This window comes from Oreochromis aureus, linkage group 6 (genome assembly GCF_013358895.1).
Source record: "Oreochromis aureus strain Israel breed Guangdong linkage group 6, ZZ_aureus, whole genome shotgun sequence".
Taxonomy (NCBI): domain Eukaryota; kingdom Metazoa; phylum Chordata; class Actinopteri; order Cichliformes; family Cichlidae; genus Oreochromis; species Oreochromis aureus.
Window position 1 is genome coordinate 33677741 of NC_052947.1, and position 12600 is coordinate 33690340.

The following is a 12600-nucleotide window of genomic DNA, read 5'->3' on the forward strand; positions in this document are numbered from 1 at the left end:
TGCGACAAGTAAAGGAACAAACCTTTGTAAAGGAATCTTTGCAGAAATATCCCAGAACTGACATAACTTTGCATTTGATATATTTATGTTAGGTTTATGTGGATAACTCAAAAACTATGCCTCTGTCATTATTGAAATCCACAGTTTTACAGTTTCATCTTTCACTTTTCCTCTTTTTTAAACCAAGAATTTCTACTAAGTCTGTTTCTGCTGCTTTTGCTGATGTTACTTTCAGTATAATCTTTGTCTAAAATCTGTTTAAAACAGAATGTAAAAAATAAAATATTAAGAATACACATATAAATTATGCCAGGTCTTTGGTTTAAAAAAAATAGGCCAGCTCATATACATGCCTTTCTTTGGATAAATGTAAGGAAAACTGCCACATTTAAACACATCAAACCTTTGTCTGTGCAGGTAACAGCACCATGTGGCCCCCTTGGAAAACTAATTGCCCACCCCCAAACTAGTGTGTGCTCAGTGGCTAATGGCGGATGATTGACAAACAAAATTTTCAAACCATCAGGTGACATCACGGTGGCGTTTTTATAATAAATAGTCTATGAACAGTACTACTTTTTTAGGACTAATTTATTTTATGTTTTGGGATTTTCATGGCAATAAGGGAGATATATAAGAATAATTTTATAAAATTGATATAATTATTCAACTTTTCATAACAAATGAACTGTTTTGTCTTACCACAGTCTTTTTCTCTCCTTGTCTCTTCAGAGGTTGAGCCATTTGCACCGGTGCAGATGTCAGAAAAGATTCTGCTGCGCTTGTTGAAGCATCCAAACGTCATCCAGGAGCTAAAATACGATGATAAGAACAAGCGGGCACCAGAGCACTACCTCTTCCACAGGAACAAACCTGTGGATTATTTCATCCTCATCCTGCAGGTGTGTGGGCACAACGAGTTTCAAAGGGGAAGGATGCATCAGTAGTCTTGATTTTTTTTTTTTTTTACTACAAAAAACCAACTACATAACCAGCTTGGGAAAAATGTAAATATTGATATGTATTTTAGGTTTAACATTAAAGAAATAATGCAAGTATTCTAACTCTGTTCATGCAGCATAAGTTTGTTTTACCTGCATCATTTAGTTCCATGATTTCCTTCTGTCATCACTACAGATGAATAAGCAGTATATACTATGTGATCAGTTTAAAAATGCTGCTTGTAGCACAGCAAGCTTTCGTTTTCCTCTGGCTTACAGTTTTTCACAGTATAGTCATTGAGTTGTACTGCAAGAGTTTGTTCCCACAGAAGCCATGCATCCCTAAGGTATGCACGGTATGACTGTACTGCAGGGCAGTTTAAACTAAAACAAGCAATAATACTATAGATAAGAAGCTAATTAGTTATAATAATGTCTGACCTAAGAGATACAACATTTCAAAAGACCCATGCCACATACCATAGCATTTATAGCATGAGCAAATTTACTGTGCCAGTCCCTAGACGGGTCTTTAAAATAGTACCATAAAATGAAACATAAACCAGATGATCCATGACTAATCCAAAAATTGTTTCAGTTTGAGTTTAAAGTTGTTTGAGTTCTGTGTGGTAAGCGTGAGAATGTGTGGCATCAGTATGTCCCAGATGAGTCTAACACTGATGAAATTCAGTGAAATCAAACCATGAAATATTTACCTTCTTGAGAATATTGCAGGCATGTGGTTTCTTACCAGACTTTATTTGTCATACAGTATGACCAATACGAGTCCTGCTTATAACCAATAAAATACTTCACAAGCTAATTGTTTACATATTTAATTAATTACTTACTTCTGAAATGTATTCAATGTATTGTTCATTAATCTTGCAGATTAATTTATTTGACAAATAACGTCCAATGTTTTAAAAAATTAGACACAGTTGTCTTGATAAGTAATGGACTTGAAATTGTTCTGTTTATCTACAATAAATAGAAACAAGAGAGTTCAGTATCATCTATGAGCCTAAATAATGCAATAAGCAATAAAGAAATAAAGGTTTGGGGTAAACACACTTTACAGGTGTTTTTGGGGTTTTGGTTAACGCGTCACAGTCAGGCTGAATTTGTCAAGTTCATCTGAACAAGGAGTTAGAGAATTCTTCTTGATCTTCTTGTGCCTGCTTTACTATTAATGTGGAACCAATTGCTCATAGTTTTGGACGATGCATACATCATCTAAGCATCTTATGTGCATAAACACATCAAAGCTGAAAACAAGCAGGCCAAAAACAGAACCCTGTGGGATTCCTGCATTATCCTCAAATAAAGTTTTCTGATTGTTACACAGTGTTCACATTTAAATTTTATTATTTGAACTATCCTAGAGCGTGACAGGAAACTTCTTAGAAAGTCTAAGAAAGTCTTCTTACAAAGTTAAGCATCATTCAGAAAAAAACTTTAAATAGGAACCAAACTGAACTTGAATCCAAGCTATGACACCAGCCTTAATGACAATCTTTCAACCTGCAAATCTTGGAAACACACATTTGCATAATAGTTATATATTATAATATATAATAGTTAGTTGTAATAGTGTATTCAATAGTGTATCAGATCAAGGACTTCTGCACTTCATGTAGCTTTAGTCTCCAGTCTGAAAGCAGCCTTGAATTTCTGCACTGTTTCTGATATGCCGCTGGAGCCAACACTATTGTCTTATTCAGGGAGGGTATTAAGTCTTTCATACGCCTTAAAGGAAAGTCCCAAATAACTGTTCCTAAAGTGAGTTCAAAGTCTATATTGCAAAGGTTCGCAGATTTTTTATATTTCCCCTATCAGGTCACTAAGTCAACATGTGTATTAGCCTTGGATTAAATGAGGTTCTGCTTGAGCAAGTGTGGGGTCATTGCCCTTGAGACCCAGCTTAGGAGCAGATTGGGAGCTATTAAACAGAGTGAGGATTTTCTACAAGTAGTAAAAAGGAAAGGAAACAAGGAAAGCAGGGTGGATTTATTATAATCTCACAGACAGGATAAATAAAGTAAAAAATAAAGCATAAAGTTAAAGGAAATATTGTAAAACCAGCACAAATAAGTAATTTTTGGTTTAATTAAGATGATAATTTGATATATAATGTGTTGAGCACTTATATTCTCTTAAGATGATTCGTGATTCTTTTCCTTGGCTGTCACAGGGGAAGGTGGAGGTGGAAGCAGGAAAAGAGGGGATGAAGTTTGAAGCGGGACCATTCTCCTTCTATGGGATAATGGCTCTGACAGCCTCACCAGGTAAGATTTCCTGGTCTTGGTCTTAAATTTTTATCCCCGTGAAAGTGAATCCCAACTTCTAGGGAATCTCACTCGTCAGCCTCCTTTGACAGGGTCTGGACAGAAGAGTCCGCCTGTTAGTTGAACCTCACAATCAGGAGCAAAATTGCAGTTTTTTTTTTTCACTCATTGTGGAATACTTGGAGGTGGGTGGGACTTTGCCACACCAGACTACATCTGTTCTGTGAACTAGTGGAAGTTTGGTTTGCATCAAGGGCGCTGATGTCAAGCTCGCTTTAAGTGTTGTTTGTCACTGATTCTGGGCAGAGTAGAGCAGGAGATGAGGATACTGTACTAATCTGCTGCGGGGAAGAGAGAGCTGATCTTAAAATTGAAGATGTTGAGTCACCAGTTGATGTAGGTTCCTAGCCTGACTGAAACAGTGAGGTTACAGCTGCAAACGGCAGAAATTAGCTTCCTCCAAAGGGTGTCTGATTTGGGAGGGGCTTGGAGTAGATGTGAGGTGGCCAGGATGCCTCCTGAGCACCTCCTAGGTTAGGTGTTTTGGACATATCCTACCAGGAGGCCTGTCCAAGATAGACTCAGGACACACTTGAGAGGTTATATCTCTCAGACATGGAAATATCTTGGGATGGGGAGGTCTGGGCATCTGTGCCTAAACTACTGCAATCTGGACCCAAATAAAGGGTTGCTTTCTACTCTAATTGAGCACTCAAAGTGCTTTTTACTATTAGTCTCAATCACACACTTTGTTTTTAGACCTAAGCACTTTGTCTAACATTCATACTGCACACACACTCCAGTAGTTGCATTTTCCAGTATCCAAAGGCTTCAACATGTAGCTAGAGATTGAACCACTGAACTTCTAACTGCTCAAGTGAGCCATCCACCCCATAGCCAGAAAACTGGCAGAAGATGGATGGATGGAAAGAAAACCCTGTGACAGAAAAATGATATTATTAGTAAGTAAAATGTTAAAATGCAGTTGGACGAGTAGCTCTTCTCTCTGGGTTTGTGATATAGACCATTTACAGTGTGATCCACAGTAGCTTGTTTCCAGTAAAATATGTTATAGACTGCTCATATGAGGAATTAGAGGTTTTACTGGTTCTTTATGCTTTATAGGTACTGGAGGTCTTATAAGACTTGCAGCGCACTATGATTTACTCATAAAATTGTAATTTTTCACCTTGTTCTCATGCAACATAATTTTAAAAATTATGTATGGATAAAGTACTCATCATGTTACACGAGAAAAATGTGAAAGGGGCCACTTTTGTGTGTAAATAATAATATAATAATAACTAATAAGTCCTAATATGATAACATAATAAATCAAGAGATGTCATGAAAATGCATCATCTAGTGATCCACTCATTCTTCTCTGTTCATTCATAAACTACAGCACTGTCCTCAGCTATTGGACTGATTCATTTGGGTGGTGTGATTTGAGAGACACCTACTGGTGAAACAGTAGAATAACTCTCCTGTGGTGGATGTGCGCACTCTAAGAAATCAAATCAAATGCTTTATGGTTTGTGCCAGATTTCATCTTTAGCTGATCAGTAAAGGAACAACAATTTAACACTTCTTTTCTTTAATCAGATGTTATCATGTGTAATTGATTAAATTACCCATTTTCTCGACTTTAACAATCTCATCTTTCTTTCTTCTTGCTTCTTTTGTCTCTCTCTTGTTTCATCCCTCTCTCCCCAAAGTGCCTCTGTCACTGTCTCGTACATTTGCAGTCAGTAGGGCTGAGTCATTAGCAGGATCTCCAGGTACAGTGGATTTTCAGTATCACCTTTCACTCTATAACCTTTAGTGAATAGTGATGAAATTTCATTATATGAAAGAGAATGTGTTGTTGATATTATATAGGTGCATAAAGTTGTACAATCACAGTTTCACCTACCTGCATGCTTTACCTAAATATACCTGAGTGTGTTTAGCATTTTGGTTTTCATAGTCTGCTTGAGAACTGTCTTGTTTTGTGTGACTTTCAAAGAAGGTGTTCACTGTTTGTCCCTGAATGCAACATGAACTGTAAATGTGTGTGACACTAAAAGAGAAAGAGGCAGAGAGGAAAACGGATCCAGACTGAGGCTTAACATCCTCGTCTCCTGAGCCATTAGTCAAGTGGCTGAATGGTGTTGGAGACTGGAGGCCCCAGAGTGGAACCCGGCTCCGCCCCGCTCGCCCCTAACCTTTAACCCCCCGACTACATAAACAAGACCTACAGCTACAGCCCCCTGCTGGACACCACTGAGCACGCATACAAAGACATGCACATATACATATGTTCACATTCACAAGCCCATGAACAAAAACCACAATACTACACACATAGAAGGGCTGCTTTGAAAGTGAATTAAAAGAGAACGCACCCACAGGAAATGCTGTGGAATAAATACACTTTCATTGTGTCTATAGTAGAGGCCTACAGTGCTCACGTTGGTGCAGTGGCATTTGAGTGTGTGTGTGTTTCGAAATCTAGTATGTGTGTTTTCTTGACACAGCACACTGACATTTTTTTGTGTCGACCTGGCCCCTAAAAAGTAGAGTACTAATCCACAAGAGTCCACATGCCAGGTCTTTGGCCTACTGTGCTCCCTCTACACACACACACACACACACACACGCACACACACTGTTTTTTGCCTCTCACTTCCTCACTCATACACATTCATACACACATATTCCAACATGGGATTACATACATTCCAGTCAGCGTAGTAGCATTAGCGTTGGCCAAGCTGTTTCCACTTTGTTGTGTGTGATTTTCACAAGGCTTCTTTAAGAAGTGGAAAACATAATCTGGCTTTAATTAAAAATAACCAAAAAAATGAAAAGAAAAGAACAAGTCTTCTACGTGGTAGCACATAGAAGAACGCAGCATCACTGGAGACTGCTATATGAAACTAGAAGACTTACACATAAATTAGATTTCCATACATCACAGCTTGTACCTAAGACTCGACCTGGAAAAAAGTCACAGATACAAAGGATCTTAAGTAGTGCTGTACAACTCGGCTAGTTTCAGAGGAAATTTTAAGTATCTTAATGTCCTCAAAACAATTAAGACAAAATTTCTAATCATGTAAAGTTTCTAACTTAAATTTTTTCTGTTATTATTGCACAGGCCCAAAGAGATCATCTAACAGACAATGAAAATCAATATTTAGTGCCATATGAACTTTAAGGAACAGTAATATTAGATCAGATTAGCAGAAATAGACAATAGAGCCCAACTGATGCAGGAGTTTGAAAACTGACTAAAAACCAATTCCGGTGTTCTTTTCTGTCAGACACTCAAAAAATAAACAGATTTCCTTTAAATTTGTTATGTGAATTTACGAGTACTTAAAAAAGCTAATATGACAACACAGTTGAAAAGTAATCTTATTTTATTGTCCGAACAATTCGTGGATTACTCGTTTGCTCTGCCCGACTGTGCAATAGTTGTTTTTTCATTTGTGTTGTTCCAAACACGTTGCCACCAGGAAAGCTGCAAAGTGCCCTCTGATAGACAAACTACACAATGCCCACATTGAAAACACGTTTTAAGAGTGCCTCTCCTGTCTCTACTTTTTTTCATTTTCATTTGTCAGCTGTTATAATCATCAGTACTGATATATCAGTAAATAGCTAATAATGTCGATATTTTGGCCCCATGGATAAATCAGTTGGAAGGGTGACAACTTTTAAATGCCAAAACACACTGTGCCAAAAATTGATCCACCCCAAGGATCGGGTCCCCCAACACAAACAGAGTAATGTAGTGTATGCTGTTAAGTGCCAGGAGGAGTACCAGGATTTATACATCAGGGAAGCCAAACAACCTCTAGCGAAGGAGGTATTCAAGGAGGGGGCCTAAGGGTACATCATTCGCCATCTTACAATGCTGTGATTGCAGCCATTCCCCAACTCTCTGTGAATGGTACTCATGGAGATTGATCAGTGGTCTTTGATCAGTGGTGTTGATCAATGTCCATGACAATTTGCATATTAATGATCAAGCAACTGACCTCCCAGTCCATTGTTCCTTCAGTGGTGCTAGTTTCAGTTATTGTGCAAATGTGCTGTTTATAAGGTTGGGGAAACCTGCAGTCAGCTGAGACTGAAGAAGTCACTTGGATGAGTGACGAAACGTTTCTCCCACAAAACGCTACGTCCAGATGAACTGAATCAGCCTTTAGGGATTAGGGCCCATTAATGTTGCTTATTTTCAGAAGTACTTTTGCAGTGCCATGCATTACTGTTGCATTCCAGTATGCTTTAATTTTTTTTCTCCTACAGAGAATAAATCTCCTCCACGGCCATTTGGACTGAATCACTCCGATTCTCTGAACAGGAGTGATCGTATAGATGCCATCACCCCGACGCTGGGCAACAGCAACAACCAGCTCAACTCCTTCCTGCATATATATGTGCCTGATTATTCTGTCAGAGCACGCTCAGACCTGCAGTATATAAAGGTGAGTAAACACAGGGGATCAGAAATTAGCCTGCAATGAGGATTATATGCACATTGTAGGTAGGTGACGTAGTGATGTCACATGCAGCTGCTGATTTTTGACGTCTTTAAGAGAACTTTCCATTTTCTTTTTCCCGCTGAGTTCTCAACATTCAAAGTTGCAGTGCGCTCGCAGCTTTGAGCCATCCATCTGTGCCAATTAGGAACTCGCTCTGATAGCATCTTCCCCTCTCATTCTAAATAAATGAACACTCCTAGCAGCAGCTATCACAACCATATCAGGCACAAATAAAACTTGCTTTTTGTCATTGTCAAATGTACTGCTGTAATTTGGATCTCAGAAATCAGATTTGCACTATTCATTTCAATATTCTCCTCCCCAAATTTTCTCCTCTGAAATAAAAAATACCTAGAAATACATTAAATATCTGAGGATGGCTGCTTTATGAAAAATAATTTCTAAAGTTTGACTTATGTTGAAGTCTTACCTGTCTAAAAGTGAAAAAAATATATCATGTTGCTGCTGATGACATATATTTGACATACATGACATATTTGTGTCCTTTTATATTAATATTTCTATTTATACCCATATCCCTATATTTATCTTAACATTTATCTATCAATATCTCTGTACACTGTCTATGCACGCATACACTCTCAGTCAGGCAGTGAGACACTTCATTTTACATGAGTGCTTGACATTTGTTGTATATTTGCTGCTATGACAACTCAATTTCCCCTCTGGGATTAATAAAGTCTTTCTGATTCTGATTCTGTTTCTTCTAAGTAACGAATAAAGTCACTGATGTTGTGCCAGATGTGTAAATGTGGCAAATCTCTTGCTTTGGAAATGTTCATTGATGAATCCTGCTGCTTCATGAGGCTGTTTTTGTTTATTCTGCTTATCAGCCGTGAGACACAAATAGAGCTCTGACGTAACTGATGTACTAACTGATGTACTACTTTCTAAGATGTTTTATTACTTCTTTTTAGGGTCCCGGGTACCAAATCAATAGAAAAGATCAAAAAGCAATTACCTAACTGATAGAAACTGACAGTAAGATAATTACTTCATGACAATTTAAAACATTTACATTTGATGAGTCACAGATAGCTCCAGAGTGTAGCGGTTTACACATTACACAAGCAAAAGGTTGCTGGTTTGATTCCAGCTATAGAAACAAATGAAGATGAGTCATTTTCTGGCTTGTAGTAATATTCTTGTCCTCGCACTGGACACTAAGCAGATAATGAAAGGCTATCATCGTAAATTAATCATTACATTTGTTACAGAATATTTTAAAAGCAATATTACTTGTAGGCTTTTCCACATCATTATTTAGTGTCAAATCCTTGTTTACAGAGCTACCAGCTCTGTGCCACGAATAACAACACAGCAACCTCTTGTTGTGACACTTGACCTGACCTTCACTGTTTTGTAGGTGACGCGACAACAGTACCAGAACGCTGTGATGGCGTCGCGGATGGACAAGACTCCGCAGTCGACGGACAGTGAGTTCACTAAGATCGAACTCACGCTAACAGAGCTCCACGATGGAGTGGAGAACCCAGCCGTGGTCACCGCCACGGCTACCACCACTATCACCACCCCCGCTGTGGCCTTCGCCGTGGCCAATGAAACGTCCCACCTGCTCAACCAGCAGCAGAACTGTGTGGGTCTTAGCAGGAGCAACCACTCCTCCCACAATGAGGGACCCATCTAGCCCCCGCCGAGCCCGGTGGAGACCCAGACCCTCCACCCTGTCTTGTGGACACACACACACACAGTGATGTAGATGAAGATGAGGGAACGTGGGGAAGCGGAGGCAGGTGGAGTGAGGGTTCTGCTCCAATCAGTAGCCCCCAGTCAGTCAGGCAGTGAGACCCTTTCATGAAGGGGCTATGGGGAAGATGGGTGCTGTGTCACCCTGAACACCCCCACCTGAACGCTGTCAGAATCCCTGCTGTACTACACCCTTTTCTGGAGGGTGCACTCGGACAGTACCGTGTTACTGAGCTTCGTTTTGTTGGGACAATCTGACACTGTCATAGCGGTATCTTGGACAGAGTGCACACACGCACACACACACACATAACACAGCACTTGCTGTACTTGCTCCTCAGGCCAAAGACTTTGGTCCCCCCCCTTTCGTACACTGTCAATGCACACATACACTCTCAAACACATTCACAATCATGCACAGAAGGAAGTGCAACTCCCCCACCGGTGCATCTTTCAGGGAGGCTCAGTCAACTGTTGATCCCATCAGCAAGGGCTCAAACCCAAACATGCAGAGAGGTTAGTCAAAGACTGCACCAAAAACCACTTTGAAAGAAACCGTTAAACCACGAACCAAGAATGTTTTCCTGTATTTATTTATTTTATAATATTGTATGTATATATGTTTGCGTGAAGATATGATATATATATTAAAAAACTGGCATATGAGCATGCATTAGTGTGCTGCAGAAATAGAATATGCTACATATATGGGGATGAACATCCATTCTTGTATAGTGCATTCAGAAAGATTTCACAGCCTTTAAAGTTTTGTTATTTTAAAGATTTTTAAAGTGGATTTAGATTTTTTTGTCTGACAGTCTACACATAACAATATACCGTGAAGAAAAATCAAGAACAGGTTACTGAGGTGCTATGTAAATTTATTGCAAATAACACTCAAATATTCCAGGATATCAGTATTCAGATAACCTTACCTAGTACTTTCCTTAGAACATTGCAGAGCTTTGGTGTGCACCAACTATCAGGTCTCTGCAGAGGTGCTGTATTGGGATCAGGTCCTGACTTTAGTTGGGCCACTCAACAAATCCACTACTATATGTTACTGAGATTCTGAGCTCTCTTTAAAAGGTTTTCACTCAGGACTGAACTGGATATAATTCTGCATCCATCTTTGCCCATATCTTTACTAGCCTCCCAATCCGTGTCACAGAAAAAAGCTTCCCCAGAGCACGTGTTTGACTGCAGGAATAGCATTAACGATTGTTGCTCAGACACAATAATTGTGTCTTGTCGTCTGAGATCTTGTCAGTTGCCTTTCAGTTTTCCAGAAGTCGATCATGTGCCTTTTTATTAAGGATTGACTTACATTTGGCTACTCCACCATGAATGTTTGGTTGTTGAAGTGCTACACTGACAGCAATGTGCACCGCAAACAGCGTGAAATTGGTCTCAAAGAGGTGCTGCATCAAAAACCTTGCAAACGCTTTGGCCGCTAGCTGGTTGTTGAGTTCATAAGAAGTTTGTATGGAAGACGGTAACTTGTTTGCAAGCATTCACAAGCTTCTCACTGAGGAGTACTAAAATTGAAAAGCGCAATGCTAACTAGATATGGAGAACGTGTCCCTTGGGTGTAAAAGTTGCACCTTGCGTTTGATTGTTGACTGTTGATAAAGGAAGGAAGCACCAGAGATCAAGTGTGAGCTTCCAACAGAAAAATGAATCATCTAAATGTTTTAGTGTTTGTTAGTCCGGATAAAAAAGACGCTCCTAAAACCTTTTAAGGAGTCAAAACATGGAAATCTTGCGAGGGTCTGAAAACTTTCCGAATGCACTGTATATGAGGAGGTGAGGGTATTTTACAGAAACCTATGTATATTACAGATCTTGTTATTTTTACTATTATCCTAAATCAGGCTTATGGTACAATATATTTTTCACCTTTTAAAAAAAATCACACTATTGCCTTTAAGAGAAATCATATAATTAATTATTTTAACAAAGTGCAATGAACCGCAGTTTATTTAAGAGATGATTATGAATAAAAAAAATTCACTGTACTATAGATTTACAGATTATATTTGTATGTATGTACTGTATGTATATTTGTTTTTGTCCTAGTCAGTCTCTCTTTACCCTTTGTTTGCTTCATGTTTTTGCATCCGTTGACCTCAGACACGACTGCTAGTTTATTTGGAAGTTATGGCGCCAAGATTTGTCACCACAGTGTAGTTTCCGGGGTGGGGGGAGGGGTTCGCAGGTAGCGGAGTTGTGTGAAAGTCCAGCATCTATGCATGTGGGGGTTATGTGTCTTTCTTCTGTTGTTGTCAATTTTACGCATAATCAGACTTGATAATTGCACAGTATTAATGACCTCATCTAACATGTTGAGCATCATCAACGTCACAAAAAGCAACCTCAACATTAAACGTGTCCATGAATGATACACAGCTATGTTCTCCCACTTTTTATGTTGGTTTTCTTTTCTGAACGCGTGTTCATTGCATGTCTGTTGAGCTTAGTCTGTTTCTTTAGCCAGAATGTAAGAGAGCAAATATAAGAGGGAGAAACGCACCTTTATTTTACTGGGCTTCCCGTATAATGAAGAGAAATAGTATTTTACTTAATGCAGGTCTGAATCTAAAAGTAAAAATGCAGTTTTTAATAGAATTTAGACTAAACTATAATTAAACTATAGCCATATCTGTTTATTTCCCAGTTTAGAGAAAACTCGATATTTTGCAGCCTAAATGTAGTTAGCTCACTCTCATGTTTTCTTTTGTCACTATTGTGTAAAAATGCTCATAAAAAACAAGACAGGCGAAATATATTTCTGTGCAAAAGTCTTGAACCACCCCTCATTTCTTTGTATTTTGCTTGGAAAATGTGATTTATTGAAATGTGCAAACATACATGGAAATACATGAAGCAAAAATGGAGTTTGTGCAATTCTAACAAGCTTGAAAGTCAATATGTAGTACGACCACCTTTTTTTGCCAATACAGTTTGAACTGTCTTAGGCAGCTTTCTCCTCCTTTCTTTAAGTGATCCTCAAAAGTGGTTCTCCAGGTTTTTGAAGGACATTCAAAGCTCTTCTTGGGATGTTGGCTGCCTTTTGTTCCCACACTGCTTCAGTAATGTTGAGGTCCA

At 38.9% G+C, this 12600-nt stretch overlaps 1 protein-coding gene across 2 annotated transcripts in view; it reads left to right on the plus strand.

Moving 5' to 3' along the window:
• cnnm2b (cyclin and CBS domain divalent metal cation transport mediator 2b) overlaps positions 1 to 12301 on the plus strand; it is a 44570-nt gene extending 32269 nt beyond the window's left edge. Inside the window, exons 4-8 of one of the 2 annotated variants that reach the window (XM_039613015.1) lie at positions 733 to 902; positions 3136 to 3229; positions 4948 to 5010; positions 7529 to 7707; positions 9152 to 12301. In XM_039613015.1, coding sequence (XP_039468949.1) covers positions 733 to 902; positions 3136 to 3229; positions 4948 to 5010; positions 7529 to 7707; positions 9152 to 9433 — 788 coding nt within the window. In that variant the 3' untranslated portion in view covers positions 9434 to 12301. The remainder of the gene's footprint in view (positions 1 to 732; positions 903 to 3135; positions 3230 to 4947; positions 5011 to 7528; positions 7708 to 9151) is intronic. The other variant, XM_039613016.1, reaches the window with a different exon arrangement.
• The last annotated feature ends 299 nt before the right edge of the window (positions 12302 to 12600 follow it).